Raw genomic sequence first — 13,367 nt, forward strand, 5'->3', positions numbered from 1 at the left:
GGATCAAGAAAGGGATCTGGGTGTCGTCGTCGATGATACGCTGAAACCTTCTGCTCAGTGTGCTGCTGCGGCTAGGAAAGCGAATAGAATGTTGGGTGTTATTAGGAAGGGTATGGAGTCCAGGTGTGCGGATGTTATAATGCCGTTGTATCGCTCCATGGTGCGACCGCACCTGGAGTATTGTGTTCAGTACTGGTCTCCGTATCTCAAAAAAGATATAGTAGAATTGGAAAAGGTACAGCGAAGGGCGACGAAAATGATAGTGGGGATGGGACGACTTTCCTATGAAGAGAGGCTGAGAAGGCTAGGGCTTTTCAGCTTGGAGAAGAGACGGCTGAGGGGAGATATGATAGAAGTGTATAAAATAATGAGTGGAATGGATCGGGTGGATGTGAAGCGACTGTTCACGCTATCCAAAAATACTAGGACTAGAGGGCATGAGTTGAAGCTACAGTGTGGTAAATTTAAAACGAATCGGAGAAAATTTTTCTTCACCCAACGTGTAATTAGACTCTGGAATTCGTTGCCGGAGAACGTGGTACGGGCGGTTAACTTGACGGAGTTTAAAAAGGGGTTAGATAGATTCCTAAAGGACAAGTCCATAGACCGCTATTAAATGGACTTGGAAAAATTCCGCATTTTTAGGTATAACTTGTCTGGAATGTTTTTACGTTTGGGGAGCGTGCCAGGTGCCCTTGACCTGGATTGGCCACTGTCGGTGACAGGATGCTGGGCTAGATGGACCTTTGGTCTTTCCCAGTATGGCACTACTTATGTACTTATGTACTTATGTACTTATGTACTTATGTCTCAATTCCCTTTTAACATATAAAGCCCCCTCCTCCAGTTTAATCCACCATTTCATTGTGATATAATTTGTACCCTGGTGTCCCACTGGTAATCCTCTGACCCCCAGGTCTCCGAATTATGTATTATATCTACTTGTTCATTTACCCCCCTCCCCCCAGTTTACAAAGCCACGCTAGGGGCTGCTAGTGCAGTAATGCCGACACAGCCCATTCACTTTGAGTGGGCTGTATTGGCATTGCCGCACAGGTTTGTGAACAGGGGGGTTAGTTACCTATCAAGCTCCCCGTCTTATTTTTTTAGCCTTCTAGCATTTGTATACAGACTTTAAAGTGTGCTTTCTGTTTGTATTTGCAGGCTGTATAGCAGTTGACAGGGATAATCCTTAGCATCTAGTTGCTACCATCCTGGACAGGTGGACCGGGGTTATCCCTTCTTGTCAGCACATGGAGATAGAGAAACTGATCTTTCCCAGTGACATCACCGGTATAACCTGCTATTGTTCACTGGAAAACTTCAGTATTTCTTTACCTCCAGCAAGTGGTAGGTTGTTCAGGCTGGTGCTCCTGGTCCCTGGCCTAACTCCCAGCAGTATATTTAGGAAAAAGAAGGATGCAATCCACACACAAACAGCAGGAAGGTACAAAAGTGAGGAAAATAATCAAACAGGGTCCAATACAATTAAAAAGGTCTTTACTAAATATTTTGTTCATCATAATAGTTTGTGGCACAAACCTAATAGGACTTGACATTGCCGTGTCTCAGCAGCGATGTCTGAGTCACAAATTCTATGCATAAAAGTACATAAAATCATACTTAGAAATACATGAAAAACAATATACTAATAAGATATATAAAACTTTAAAGAAATTTTCTTTTATAATAAAATTAATGCAAAATATCACAGCATCCAAACACGCATATATATTATGAATTAGTACAATAACTTATAGTAATAAATAATAAAATGTAAATCTATCTTAGACCACAATTAGATACGTATAAATTAAAAGGATGTGTCCTTATGAGAGGTGACAGTTATCGTTATCTCAATAAGAACAATTGGAAATGAAATGAGAACCTTAATAAACTTCATAAACATGACAACATTTTAGGCAAACAGTTTATCTAACTATGGTTAAATTAAAGTATTTTTGATTATAATTATGACCCCTAAAAGAGTAATATGTATTACATACTAATTGTAACTAATAGCCATGTACCCCAAGAATGAATATATAAATATATATACAGTGCACTCCATTTAAGTGCACATCGGATAAGCGCATACTCTGTTTAACTGCATGCCGTACTTCGGTCCCGTTTTTGGCACCATAAATTTCTATGGGGACAAACTTCGGTTTAGCACACGACTGAAAAGTGCAAGATTCGCTTATATGCGTGGTTTAAGACCGCTTCTCTGCAGGAAAGACTCCGCATAAATGTGCACATGGAATATGGAAGCTGATTTATTTTTGTTTTTGTTACATTTGTACCCCGTGTTTTCCCACTCATGGCAGGCTCAATGCGGCTTACATGGGGCACTGGAGGATTAAGTGACTTGCCCAGAGTCACAAGGAGCTGCCTGTTCCTGAAGTGGGAATCGAACTCAGTTCCTCAGTTCCCCAGGACCAAAGTCCACCACCCTAACCACTAGGCCACTCCTCCACGCGTGACAACCGAGATTTCAAATTTACCACCTCTTTAACTGCCCCAGGCAGGTTAGGGGAAAGAATGTTGTTGGAGCGTGCACCGGGGTTGTCGTCGTCGTTGTGGCGGTGGAACTGTAAGACTTTTAACACTGGCTGAACGAATAGAAGTTCTTAAAAAATTAGAAAACAAACAAAGTCAAGCATCTATTGCTAAAGAATATGGTGTCAATCCCAGTCAAATTTCACGTGTCTTGAAGCAGAAAGACCAGCTTCTGGAAGACTGGCAAAACAATACAAATCCACAACGGAAACGAAAATGGGCGGGAAAAGCTGAGGAGGTAGAAGATGCTCTTCTTCGGTGGTTTTCTTGAGTCAGGAGCAGACAGTTTCCTGTCAGTGGTCCACTGCTTATGGAGAAAGCTAACCAGCTAGCTGAAAGTCTTGGACTAACTGAATTCAAAGCCACTGTTGGATGGTTGGAAAGATGGAAGGAGAGGAGCAGCGTAAAATTCAAGAAACAGCATGGTGAGAAACAAGACGCTGATGACTTTGGTACTGAAAATTGGGTTGTTTCAGTTCTTCCTACCATCTTGAATGAGTTTGCACCTCGTGACATTTTCAATGCTGACGAAAATGGTCTCTACTGGCAAGCGATTCCTGATGGAACACTTGCATTCAAACATGCGGAAACTACTGGAGGTAAAACATCGAAGGACCGACTGACGATCCTCCTTTGCTGCAATATGGAGAAGTTGGAACCCCTCATCATTGGAAAGAGCAAGCAGCCCCGTTGCTTTAAGAAAGTTAAGCGACTTCCTGTGTCATACGAGGCTAACGCAAATTTGTGGATGACTGGGGAAATTTGGAAGCAGTGGCTAAATGCGGGCACAAAAGTGTCAGATTTTGCTGCTTTGTGATGATTGTACTACACACAGGGATGATGTCAGGCTGTCTAACGTCAAGGTAGTCTTCCTGCCATCAAACACTACCTCTCTGATCCAACCTCTGGATCAGGGCATAATAGTCAATTTCAAACAACATTATCAGGCTATTGTGCTACGTCGTCTGATGAGCGTTATGGATGACCAGACTGGGAGGGATAAACGTGCTGTTGAAGTGGCTCGTAATCTATCACTGTTGGATTCCCTACATATGCAGAAAGAAGCCTGGAATCATGTTACACAGGCAACCATTGTGAACTGCTAGAAGCGGGCAAGCTTTGTTAAGGATGTGGAGAGGGACGAAACAGGTGCAGCTGTTGCAAATGCGTCAGCTGAAGATGATATTGACATCCCAGCCGGTTTTACTGAAGAGGAGTTCCATCACTACGTAGCTGTTGATTACGATCTATAAACAGCTGAAGACAGCACTGATGTTGACATATGCTCCTACATGCAGGCAACAACGGCTGATGATGGAACAGATGAAGAAATGAGCAGCGAGGCACATGCTGATGAAATTCAACGACCTCCTCCTGTCACTTGTGCAAGAGCACTGGAGAGTCTCAACACCATGCGGGCCTATCTATAGGCCACTGGATGTCAGTGCTATGACAGTTTTTACCTTCTGGCAGACGTAGTCTATGGAACTCACAGACCCAAGAGTGTACAGAGGACTATAACTGATTACTTCAAATAAGCCTGATGTCAGTTAACTGAGACTGTATTCTGTACGTATAATAATAAACAGTACTGTACATGTGTTTATCAGATGTCAAGCTTCTTTGGGTTACAACGGTTAAGTGCACGCTCTGGTTAACTGCATGCATTTCTTTGGTTTCAGACCCTTGCACTTAAGCGGGTTGCACTGTGTGTATAATATAACTAGCAAGGTTTTCCACGGAATGTGTATGTTTGAGAGAGTGTGAATGTGCGAGTGTGTGTGTGTGTGTGTGTGACAGAGAGAGAGTGATGGGTGCGAATGTGTGTGTGAGAATGAGAGTATGTGCCAGGGTCCCCCCTCTCTCCCAGTTCCAGGGTCGTCCCCCCCCCCGGTATGTCTCCCATTTGCAGGGGTGTCCCCCCTCCCTCCCTCCCTCCCTCCCTTCCTCCCAGTTGCAGGGTCACTTTTATCTACTCCACTTTCCTGAGCAGCTCTGGCAGGAACCACAGTTCCAGGCAGCCTCAGAACGTTGGAGGTGAGAATTATTATATAGGATATATATTTTTATATATATATATATATATATATATATATATATATATATATATATATATATATATATATATATATATATAAAGGCCCGTTTCTGACACAAATGAAACGGGCGCTAGCAAGGTTTTCCTCGGAGTGTGTATGTTTGAGAGAGTGTGTGTGAGAGTGACTGTGTGAGAGAGAGAGACAGTAATGTGCGAGTGTGTGTGTGAGAGAGAGAGAGAGAGAGAGTGAGACTGGTTGCGAGTGTGTCTGTGAGAGAGAGAGTGTGTGTGTGCCAGGGTCCCCCCTCCCTCCCAGTTCCAGGGTCGCCCCCTCCCTCCCTCGCGGTCACCTCACCTTGGAGTGGAGGTGGGAATTGGGAGGTGCTGCTCTGCCCCCTTTGGCTGAGAGGGGTGGGATTCCCGTCCCTCTCGCTCTGGAGGCGGAGATTTGGAGGCACCGCCCAGCCTGTCCCTGAGCGGTGAGGGTTGGGGCAGAGCCTGTGCCGTGGTTTCCCACTCCCTCCCTTGAGGTGCGGGCTCCCCTCGGCGCTGTGCTCAATTGTCACGCCGGTGCCGCTGGTGTGGTGGAGGTTGTGAGGAGCTCCGTTTTCTTTTTCCTGCCATCCTTCCCTCCCACCCGGGTGACTGGGCTCAGCGGCGGTAGGTAAGACTCCGGTCCCGTGTGGGGCTTTTCCTTCAGCTCATTTGCCGGTTGTGGGGTGCGTTTAGGGTTTTTTTCCGGGGGCTGGTGACGGAGTTCAGACAGAGAGGGGGGCAGGTCTCCCATTGCTGCTCTCCTACAGATCTTCTGCCTCCCTTCCCCGGGCGGCTCTTTTCAAATTAACTGTGTCTCTGCCCCCCTCTCCTCTCCCTTCTCCTTTGCTTGAGGGGAGCGAGATCGGGGCGCATATCGTCCCCCCCCCCACACATATTGAGAGGTGTAGGATCGGGACCTGTATCTCTCCCTCCCCCCACCGCCTCCTTAGGGTCTTTAAAAATACCTGCAAAGGCTGAGACACCCCCCTAACCGATCTGCAGTATCCCACCCCCTTTCCCCTACGTTGGCGCTGTTCAGGCCCCCCTCTGTCAGTGTGTCTGTGTGCCGTGGGTTTGTGTTGTGTTGCAATGACGGACTGGGCAGGCATGTTGGGCGATTTTTTCACACCGTTGATTGGTTTCTCGTTCTTGTGACGTCGCGTTTGTTTGAGAGCCAGTGAAATGGTGAGTGACAGACTTACGAACCCTACACTGCCACAGTGCCACGGAGTCAGCTTCAGAACGTTGGAGGTGCTTTTTATTATATATATATATATATATGTAAATGTTCGTTTGTTCAAAATCTTAAATCTCCGAAAGTTCTTCACCGATTGCTTTCAAATTTGGACACAACGTTGCATTCGAATACGCGCGTGTTTTTATATATCTACTATTATATAGATGTCACAGCTGTAGTACTCGCGGAGCGGAAGCAGTATGACGAGTAATTGCAAATCAAACTGAGGAAGAACGGCCATCACCGAACGAGAGAAACAGACAAAGAATGGCTCAAATAAGTGCCAAGGAAGCAGCAGAGCAACGTGCAGCCAGACTTGACGATGCACTGTTGCGAGCATGGCGATCGCGTTCTGCAGCTTCAGATCTGCTTCGTTCTCAACAGAATCAACGCGACAGGCTGAGAGTGGCTTAAATCTCCGAAAGTTCTTCACCGATTGCTTTGAAATTTTGACACGACGTTGCATTCGAATACGCGTGTGTTTTTATATACATGCAATTGCAAATCAAACTGAGGAAGAACGGGCATCAGCGAACGAGCGAAACAGACAAAGAATGGCTCAAATACGTGCCGAGGAAACAGCACAGCGAAAAACATTGCTCGAGGCTCTTGATCGATCATTGCAAGATTTGTGTGGAAACATCAGACCATTTGGGAACACATTAATATTGCTTGCAGGAGATTTCAGGCAAACATTACTTGTAATTCCTCGATCGACACCAGCGGATGAAATAAATGCTTGCGTAAAATACTCTACTTTGTGGCAACACGTAAAGATGTTAAACTTAACTACAAATATGCGTGTCCAGCTGCAAAACGATCAATCAGCTCACATATTCTCACATCAGTTGCTGAAAATTGGGAACGGAAAGGTGCCCGTTGATCTGACCTGAGGACGAATTTCATTGCCTCATAACTTCTGCAATTTAGTGACCTCAAAAGAACAATTGGTTGAAAAAGTATTTCCCAATATTCAAACCAATTATAAGAATCACGATTCGCTGAGTGAACGAGCTATTCTTGCGGCCAAGAACAAAGACGTTTGCAAACTGAACAATATTATTTCAGTCTAACATTCAAAGCGAGCCACTCACATACAAATCCGTCGCCACTGTTCTGGAAGCAGATGAAGCGCTTAATTATCCAACAGACTTTTTCAATTCACTCGATCTGCCAGGGATGCCACCGCATGTACTGCAATTGAAAATCGGCGCGCCAATTATCATGTTGCGAAATATCAACCAGCCAAAGCTTTGCAACCGCACACGGCTTGCAGTAAAAAAATTAATGAGCAATGTCGTACAAGCAACAATCTTGACAGGACCTTTCAAAGGTGAACATGTCCTCATTCCTCGCATTCCTATGATTCCAACAGATATGCCATTTCAATTTAACAGATTGCAATTCCCAATTCGATTGGCGTTTGCAACCACCATCAACAAAGCTCTGGGCCAATCTTTAGAATTCACCCGTTTACATCTACACACAGATTGCTTCTCACATGGACAATTATATGTTGCATGTTCTACAGTCGGCAAACCAGACAATCTCTATCTCTGCACACACAATGGAACAACAAAAAATATTGTATACCCACAAGCATTATGAAATTAAACATATTAGAAACGTGCGCTTCCTCTTTTCTTTCTTTTTCATTTAACCAGACTGAGCCAAAGCAACGCGTGGCCGGATAGAGCTAGTATATTTATTTATTTATTTATGTATTATATTTGTATCCCGCACTTTCCCACCCATTTGTAGGCTCAATGTGGCTTACATAATTCCGGAGAGGTAGTTGTGGACCCCGGGGTCAGCAGTTGCAAATATAGTAAAATAGATCAATTAAGGACAGTCCCAAGCAGATAGCAAGGGGTGGAATCCTGCAGCAGAGGATTTGGTGGTGTTCATTTCCTATTTTCGGTGCTGTCTTTAATTTTTGGATGACTACATTGGATCTGTGAGGTATGCCTTTCTGAAAAGATGAGTCTTTAGGTTTTCGGAAGTTTAGAAGAGTGTTTGTGGTTTTCAAGTCTTTTGGTAGCACGTTCCAGAGTTGTGTGCATATGTAGGAGAAACCGGACGTGTATGTTGATTTGTATTTCAGTCTTTTGCATCTTGGGAAGTGAAGGTTTAGATATGTCCTTGCTAATTCAGTTGTGTTTCTAGTAGGTAGATCGATCAGTTCAGTCATGTAACTTGGAGCTAGGCTGTGGATGATTTTATATACTATAGTGCAAATCTTGAAGGATACGCGTTTTTTATAGGTAGCCAGTGTAGTTGTTCACGAAGGGGTTTTGCACTTTCGAATCGTGTTTTGCCATACTTATGTACTTATGAGTGACAACGTTCTAAGGAGAAAGAGGCTAAAGGCTTGCTCTTCCCTTTGTGTGAGGCAAGGGTTTCTCTTTGCATAAAGTTTTCTGCTGTGTGGTAAGTTGCTCCCTCTTTTCCCAGTTCCTCTGCATGTGAAGTGGCAGGGGGGACCCTGTGGGCTCCAACAGTCAGGGCCTGTGCAGGAACTTTCTCACTGTTCTTTACTTTGTTCTTTTCTTAGATTAAGGATGCAGCGGGTAAACTATCAGTGAGGTTGGCAATTTTTTTTGCTTTGGTTCTTTCCTGAGCCATTGGTGTGTCCTTGCGGCTGTGACCTTTTCCTGGGCTCGTAACAGAAGGTGAATGACGAGTGCGATTTATGAATCAGTTTCCCGGTGCAGCCATGTTCTCTCTAGCAACCCAAGGAGTTTAGTGTTTTTTTTCTCGCCTGTGTGTTTTCTTGTTTTGGGTTTTCTCATTTCACCACTGTCATGGTCACCCACTGCCTCTTCAGGACCCAGGAATAATTGCTGCTTGGCATTTTCTGTGTTAAAAATCCCCCTTACATCTCCTCTTGTGTTACTGGGTCTCGGCTCATCTTAGAGCTCCCTTCCAGAGGAGTGTACAGCTTTTTATTTCTGTGGTCATGTTGGATATCAAGGGTGCACCCATGGTATTTACTTAAAAAAATGCCTTTTGCTGAATGCCTCCTCTAGTCTTGGGACTCCTAAGCTCACAAATACCATTCTCATCTATGCATGGGGCATTCGGCTCTAGTTGGCTTGGGCCTTAACCTGCTGGCTTACACCTGGAGGGCTGTCCTTCTCTATTTGGGCTGGTGAACTTAGCTAATACATTGTGTCTGAAGTGTTAGGCTAATGGATTGATGTGGATTGGTCTGCTGCAGCTCCACCTCAAGGCTGGTGCAAGTGGCTGCGCATGTGAGCTCACCCTGTGGGGTTGGAGCACTCTAGCGTGCTCTGGAGCTTCCAAGCTCAATTGTGTTTCAGATAAGGGTGCTAGGCATTCCTTCGGGGCTATGGAGCACTTCTTTGTAGTGGTGACTGGACAGCTTTCCTATACTACGGAGCTATGTGTTGGATCAAAGGTCACAACTCTGCTTCAAGGCTCAGCTGTGCTTGCAAGTTACAGCTCCTGGCAGTCCTTTTGGAGCTGCAGGTGTCAACAATATTTCACTACAGTTTTCCGATCCCCTTACCGTGAAAAACCTAACAGGAGATCTACACCTCTCGTTGGGGCAAATCGGAAGAAAAAAATGTCGTCGGGGATGTCCTTTTTGGACGTCCTTCACCTGAAAAAACCCCCACTCCAATGACGTTCTTTTTGGACATCCTTCACTTAATAAAAACCTGTGCCACCCGAAAGGAAGACGCCGTGCCGCTCACCCCCTCCACGGCCTGCTGCAGGAAGTCTCTGATGCAGCTCGATCGTAGCAGGAGAGTGCAGTTGAGGACGTCCTCCCCCCCCCCCCCCCCCCCCCCCCCCCCCCCCCCCGCAATAATGAAAACGGCCTTTTTGGACGTCCTTCACTCAGCTGAGAGACCTGGAAGTCTCTGAGCCAATCACATATGGCAGGTCTTTGAGGCTGCCTTGGTGCATCCTTGCCGTTTATATCTTCTTCCATATGCTGATCTCCTATGAAGTTGTGATTTTGCGTGCATCTTCTCCTACTATCTCTCTTCTTGAGTCAGATAAGAAACTGTTTAATATACTGTTAGCTGTTGCTTTGCATTTAATTGTTTCACATTGGAAAAATAATGCGCTTCTGAATTATAATGAATGGTGGAGCTATGTCTGTGTGATCAGAAAATATGAAGCACTTCTTGCCCATAAACATCATAGAGTGAAGTCTGTCTTGAAGACTTGGGCTCGCTTAGACTTTTTTTGTCAGGCATCCCATAGCCGTACTTGACCTTTGCCACTGGGTATTGTCATGGAACGTTCTTATATTTACACTTAGATGCCATGTTGTGGATTTTTTTTTTGGTTTGCTTTTGTGTGTCCTTTTATGTTGTATACTATTTGCTTTTGTGTATTCTTTTATGTTGTATTTTGAAAACCTTAATACAAATATGATAAATATAAATATAAATATATAATTACATTTATGCATGAATTGAGCATTATTACAAGGCTCCCCTTTTTGCAAAACTTTACAAAAATGGTTTCTTGCATTAAACAGTGCAACAACACCTACAGTTTTGGCATTTTTACATATCTGCTATGCCCCTTTTGAGAAAAAGAATTGTTCTTTAGTACTTGAGGCTCTAAGTGAGTATCTGAGGCAATAAGTGACTTTCTATAAGTCAGGGCTTCCCAAACTCTCTGTGACACCCCCAAAGAGGATCACAAAACCCACATATGGGGTCACAGCCTGGGCGGGCTGTCCATAAAAACATCATTAGCTTGTGCTTCAGGGGCTTACTTGCTTGCTTCCTGTGGCCACAATAATGGGATCACAGCCACAGAGAATTTGATAAGCGCTGCTCTAAGGTCACATTGAACTTGGTGAGGAATGCAGAGTTTACATCCAGGTCATCACCATCTCCATCCATTATTCTAACAACTAGGCTATCCACTGTCCTCTACTACTAGAACTAGTGCATACATGAATTGTATTAAAAAATACTGTAGGTCACAGCTGACTTCTTGTGACAAACATACTTTAGTTTAATGGATACTTACATACTTTGCAATAGAGATGTGGTTACATATGTTACAATATTACAATGAAACTAAAGAAACTTGCTCTAATTAGCTATCGGTATTATCTGTGCTATTGTCACGAAGTGTATCATAAATGATTTTAACAAGAGGCCTCATCAGCCTAGGGTACCAACTCAGTGGACACACCTAACAAGGCTTATATCATGGGCCAACCACCGCCTCTGAAAAACCTACAGAGTGAGAAAACCCAGATCAATCTGTAGTAAAAAAACAGAGGGTGGTATCGTAACACATAAATAATCAATTGACTATAAGCACAGAAAATATCACTTAAGTCAAATCAATATAATATAATGTATCGGAAGAGTAAGATTCTAAGAGATTGAGAGAGACTGTTTATGAGAAAGATTACTTTAGACTGAAGTTTCTTGCGGCTGATACCTTAGCATTTTTAGAGGCGCCTCTCGGATGTGAATCATTTTTCTTCCCGGGTTTAAAGCTAAGTATTTCCTTCTTTTTTTGTATCCTTTGGTTTCTGTTCCGCAATAAGTTCTTTACATTCATTCCTCTCTCTCTCAAATATTTTGGCCTTACTCTTCCAATGCATTATATTGCATTGATTTGACTTGTGATATTTTCTGTGCTTATAGTCAATTGATTATTTATGTGTTATGATACCACGCTCTGTTTTTTTACTACAGATTGATCTGGTTATCTCACTCTGTAGGTTTTTCAGAGGCGGTGGTTGGCCCATGATATAAGTTAGGTGTGTCCACTAAGTTGGTACCATAGGCTGATGAGGCCTCTTGTTAAAATCATTTATGATACACATCGTGACAATAGCACAGATAATACCAATAGCTAATTAGAGCAAGTTTCTTTAGTTTTTTTTATATTTTTTGCTCTAAGCAGATTTGTTAATTTTTTGATACACAATATTACAATACCATTTTTCATTCCTTTGCAGGGAATAAATCACAAGATAGTGGCATTGCAGAAATGGAAGAGCTCCCTGTGCCACACAACATCAGAATTTGCAACATCACATGTGATTCATTCAAGATTTTGTGGGATATGGATTCAAAATCCAAGGATCGTATCACCCACTACTTTATTGATCTAAACAAGAAAGAAAACAAGAATTCCAACAAATTTAAACATAAGGTAAAATTTACAATAACAGTATAGGTATAGTGAAATCAATATAAAACATTCCAAGTCGTGTAGTCTAGGAACAATGTATTGTGCTTTTGGCCAAATTAAATTAGCTTGACACTTGGGGTACTTAACTGTACCACTGATAAGTAGTTGTTACTAGATCACTGAATAAAAAACAAGCACCCATATCAATATCACATTAAGGTGTGCAGCTTCTGTGTCTATGAAAAGTAGAGTGATTACTGTATTTGCCACTTAGATTCAATGAAATAAAGATCAGCAGATAAATTGTAGATGATACCTTCTCCTGAATCACATGGAATGGGAGCTAGGCGTTTACAGTTCTGTCAGAGAACACAATTCAGTGGCCTACATCAATCGTCAAGGAGGCACATGCAGTGTAGCACTGCCTATGGAGGCGTGGGATCTTCTGGAGTGGGCAGAGGCTCACATCCTGTATGTCTCAGTGGCACATATAGCAGGTCAGCACAACATGCAGGCAGACTTTCTTAGCCACAATCTCCTGGATCACGCAGAATGAGAGCTATCTGCAGTGGCGTTTCTCCAGATACAGCAGAAGTGGGGAAAGCCGGAGTTCGATCTCATAGCGACACATTTGAATGCCAAGATAGCTCGATTCTTCAGCAGAAGATGGGCGGTCGGATCCACGGGGCTGGATACTGTCCTGCAGTCCTGGCCGGAAGTTCCTGTATGCTTTCCCACCGTGGCCCTTGATTGGGCAACTCTTGCACAGGATCGGGCATCACTGGGGGCCAGTCATTTTGGTGGCCCCAGACTGGCCATGGCATCCTTGGTATGCGGACTTGGTCCGTCTTCTGGTAGATGCTCCTATTCGGCTTCTGCTGTCTCCCGATCTGTTGCATCAGTGTCCAGTTCAGATGGAGGATCCCTCCTGCTTTGGTCTTATGGCTTGGCTCTGGAGAGGTCGAGATTAAGGAAGAAAGGGGTATTCAGACATTGTGATATCTACTCTTCTTGGTGCCAGAAAACGATGCACTGCGATGGCGTATGCTTGGGTGTGGCAGACCTTTGAGGCGTGGTGTGTGATCCGTGCCTGGTCCCTATTTTGGATGACTGTACTACAGTTGTTGGCCTTCTTGCAGTAAGGTCTGCAGAAGGGCTTGGCGATGTACTACTAATGTTCCATATGCCTGTAATTGTATAACAAAAATGTAACCTTTCCTAAATTGTAAACCGCATGGAACTGAAACTTGTTTTTGAATAATTGTGGGATATAAGAATGAATAAATACAAATAAATAATTCTCTCTCCGGATTCAGGTGGTGGCGCTTGCCTGTTACCGGGGGAACATATCGG

At 43.8% G+C, this 13,367-nt stretch overlaps 1 protein-coding gene across 3 annotated transcripts in view; it reads left to right on the plus strand.

Moving 5' to 3' along the window:
- Positions 1 to 13,367, plus strand: part of PHYHIPL (phytanoyl-CoA 2-hydroxylase interacting protein like) — a 138,766-nt gene that overhangs the window by 42,975 nt on the left and 82,424 nt on the right. For all 3 annotated transcript variants that reach the window (XM_030204827.1, XM_030204828.1, XM_030204829.1), the window contains exon 2: positions 11,839 to 12,035. In XM_030204827.1, the coding sequence (XP_030060687.1) occupies positions 11,871 to 12,035 (165 nt within the window). In that variant the 5' untranslated portion in view covers positions 11,839 to 11,870. The remainder of the gene's footprint in view (positions 1 to 11,838; positions 12,036 to 13,367) is intronic.

This window comes from Microcaecilia unicolor, chromosome 5, assembly GCF_901765095.1.
Source record: "Microcaecilia unicolor chromosome 5, aMicUni1.1, whole genome shotgun sequence".
In the NCBI taxonomy this organism is placed as follows: domain Eukaryota; kingdom Metazoa; phylum Chordata; class Amphibia; order Gymnophiona; family Siphonopidae; genus Microcaecilia; species Microcaecilia unicolor.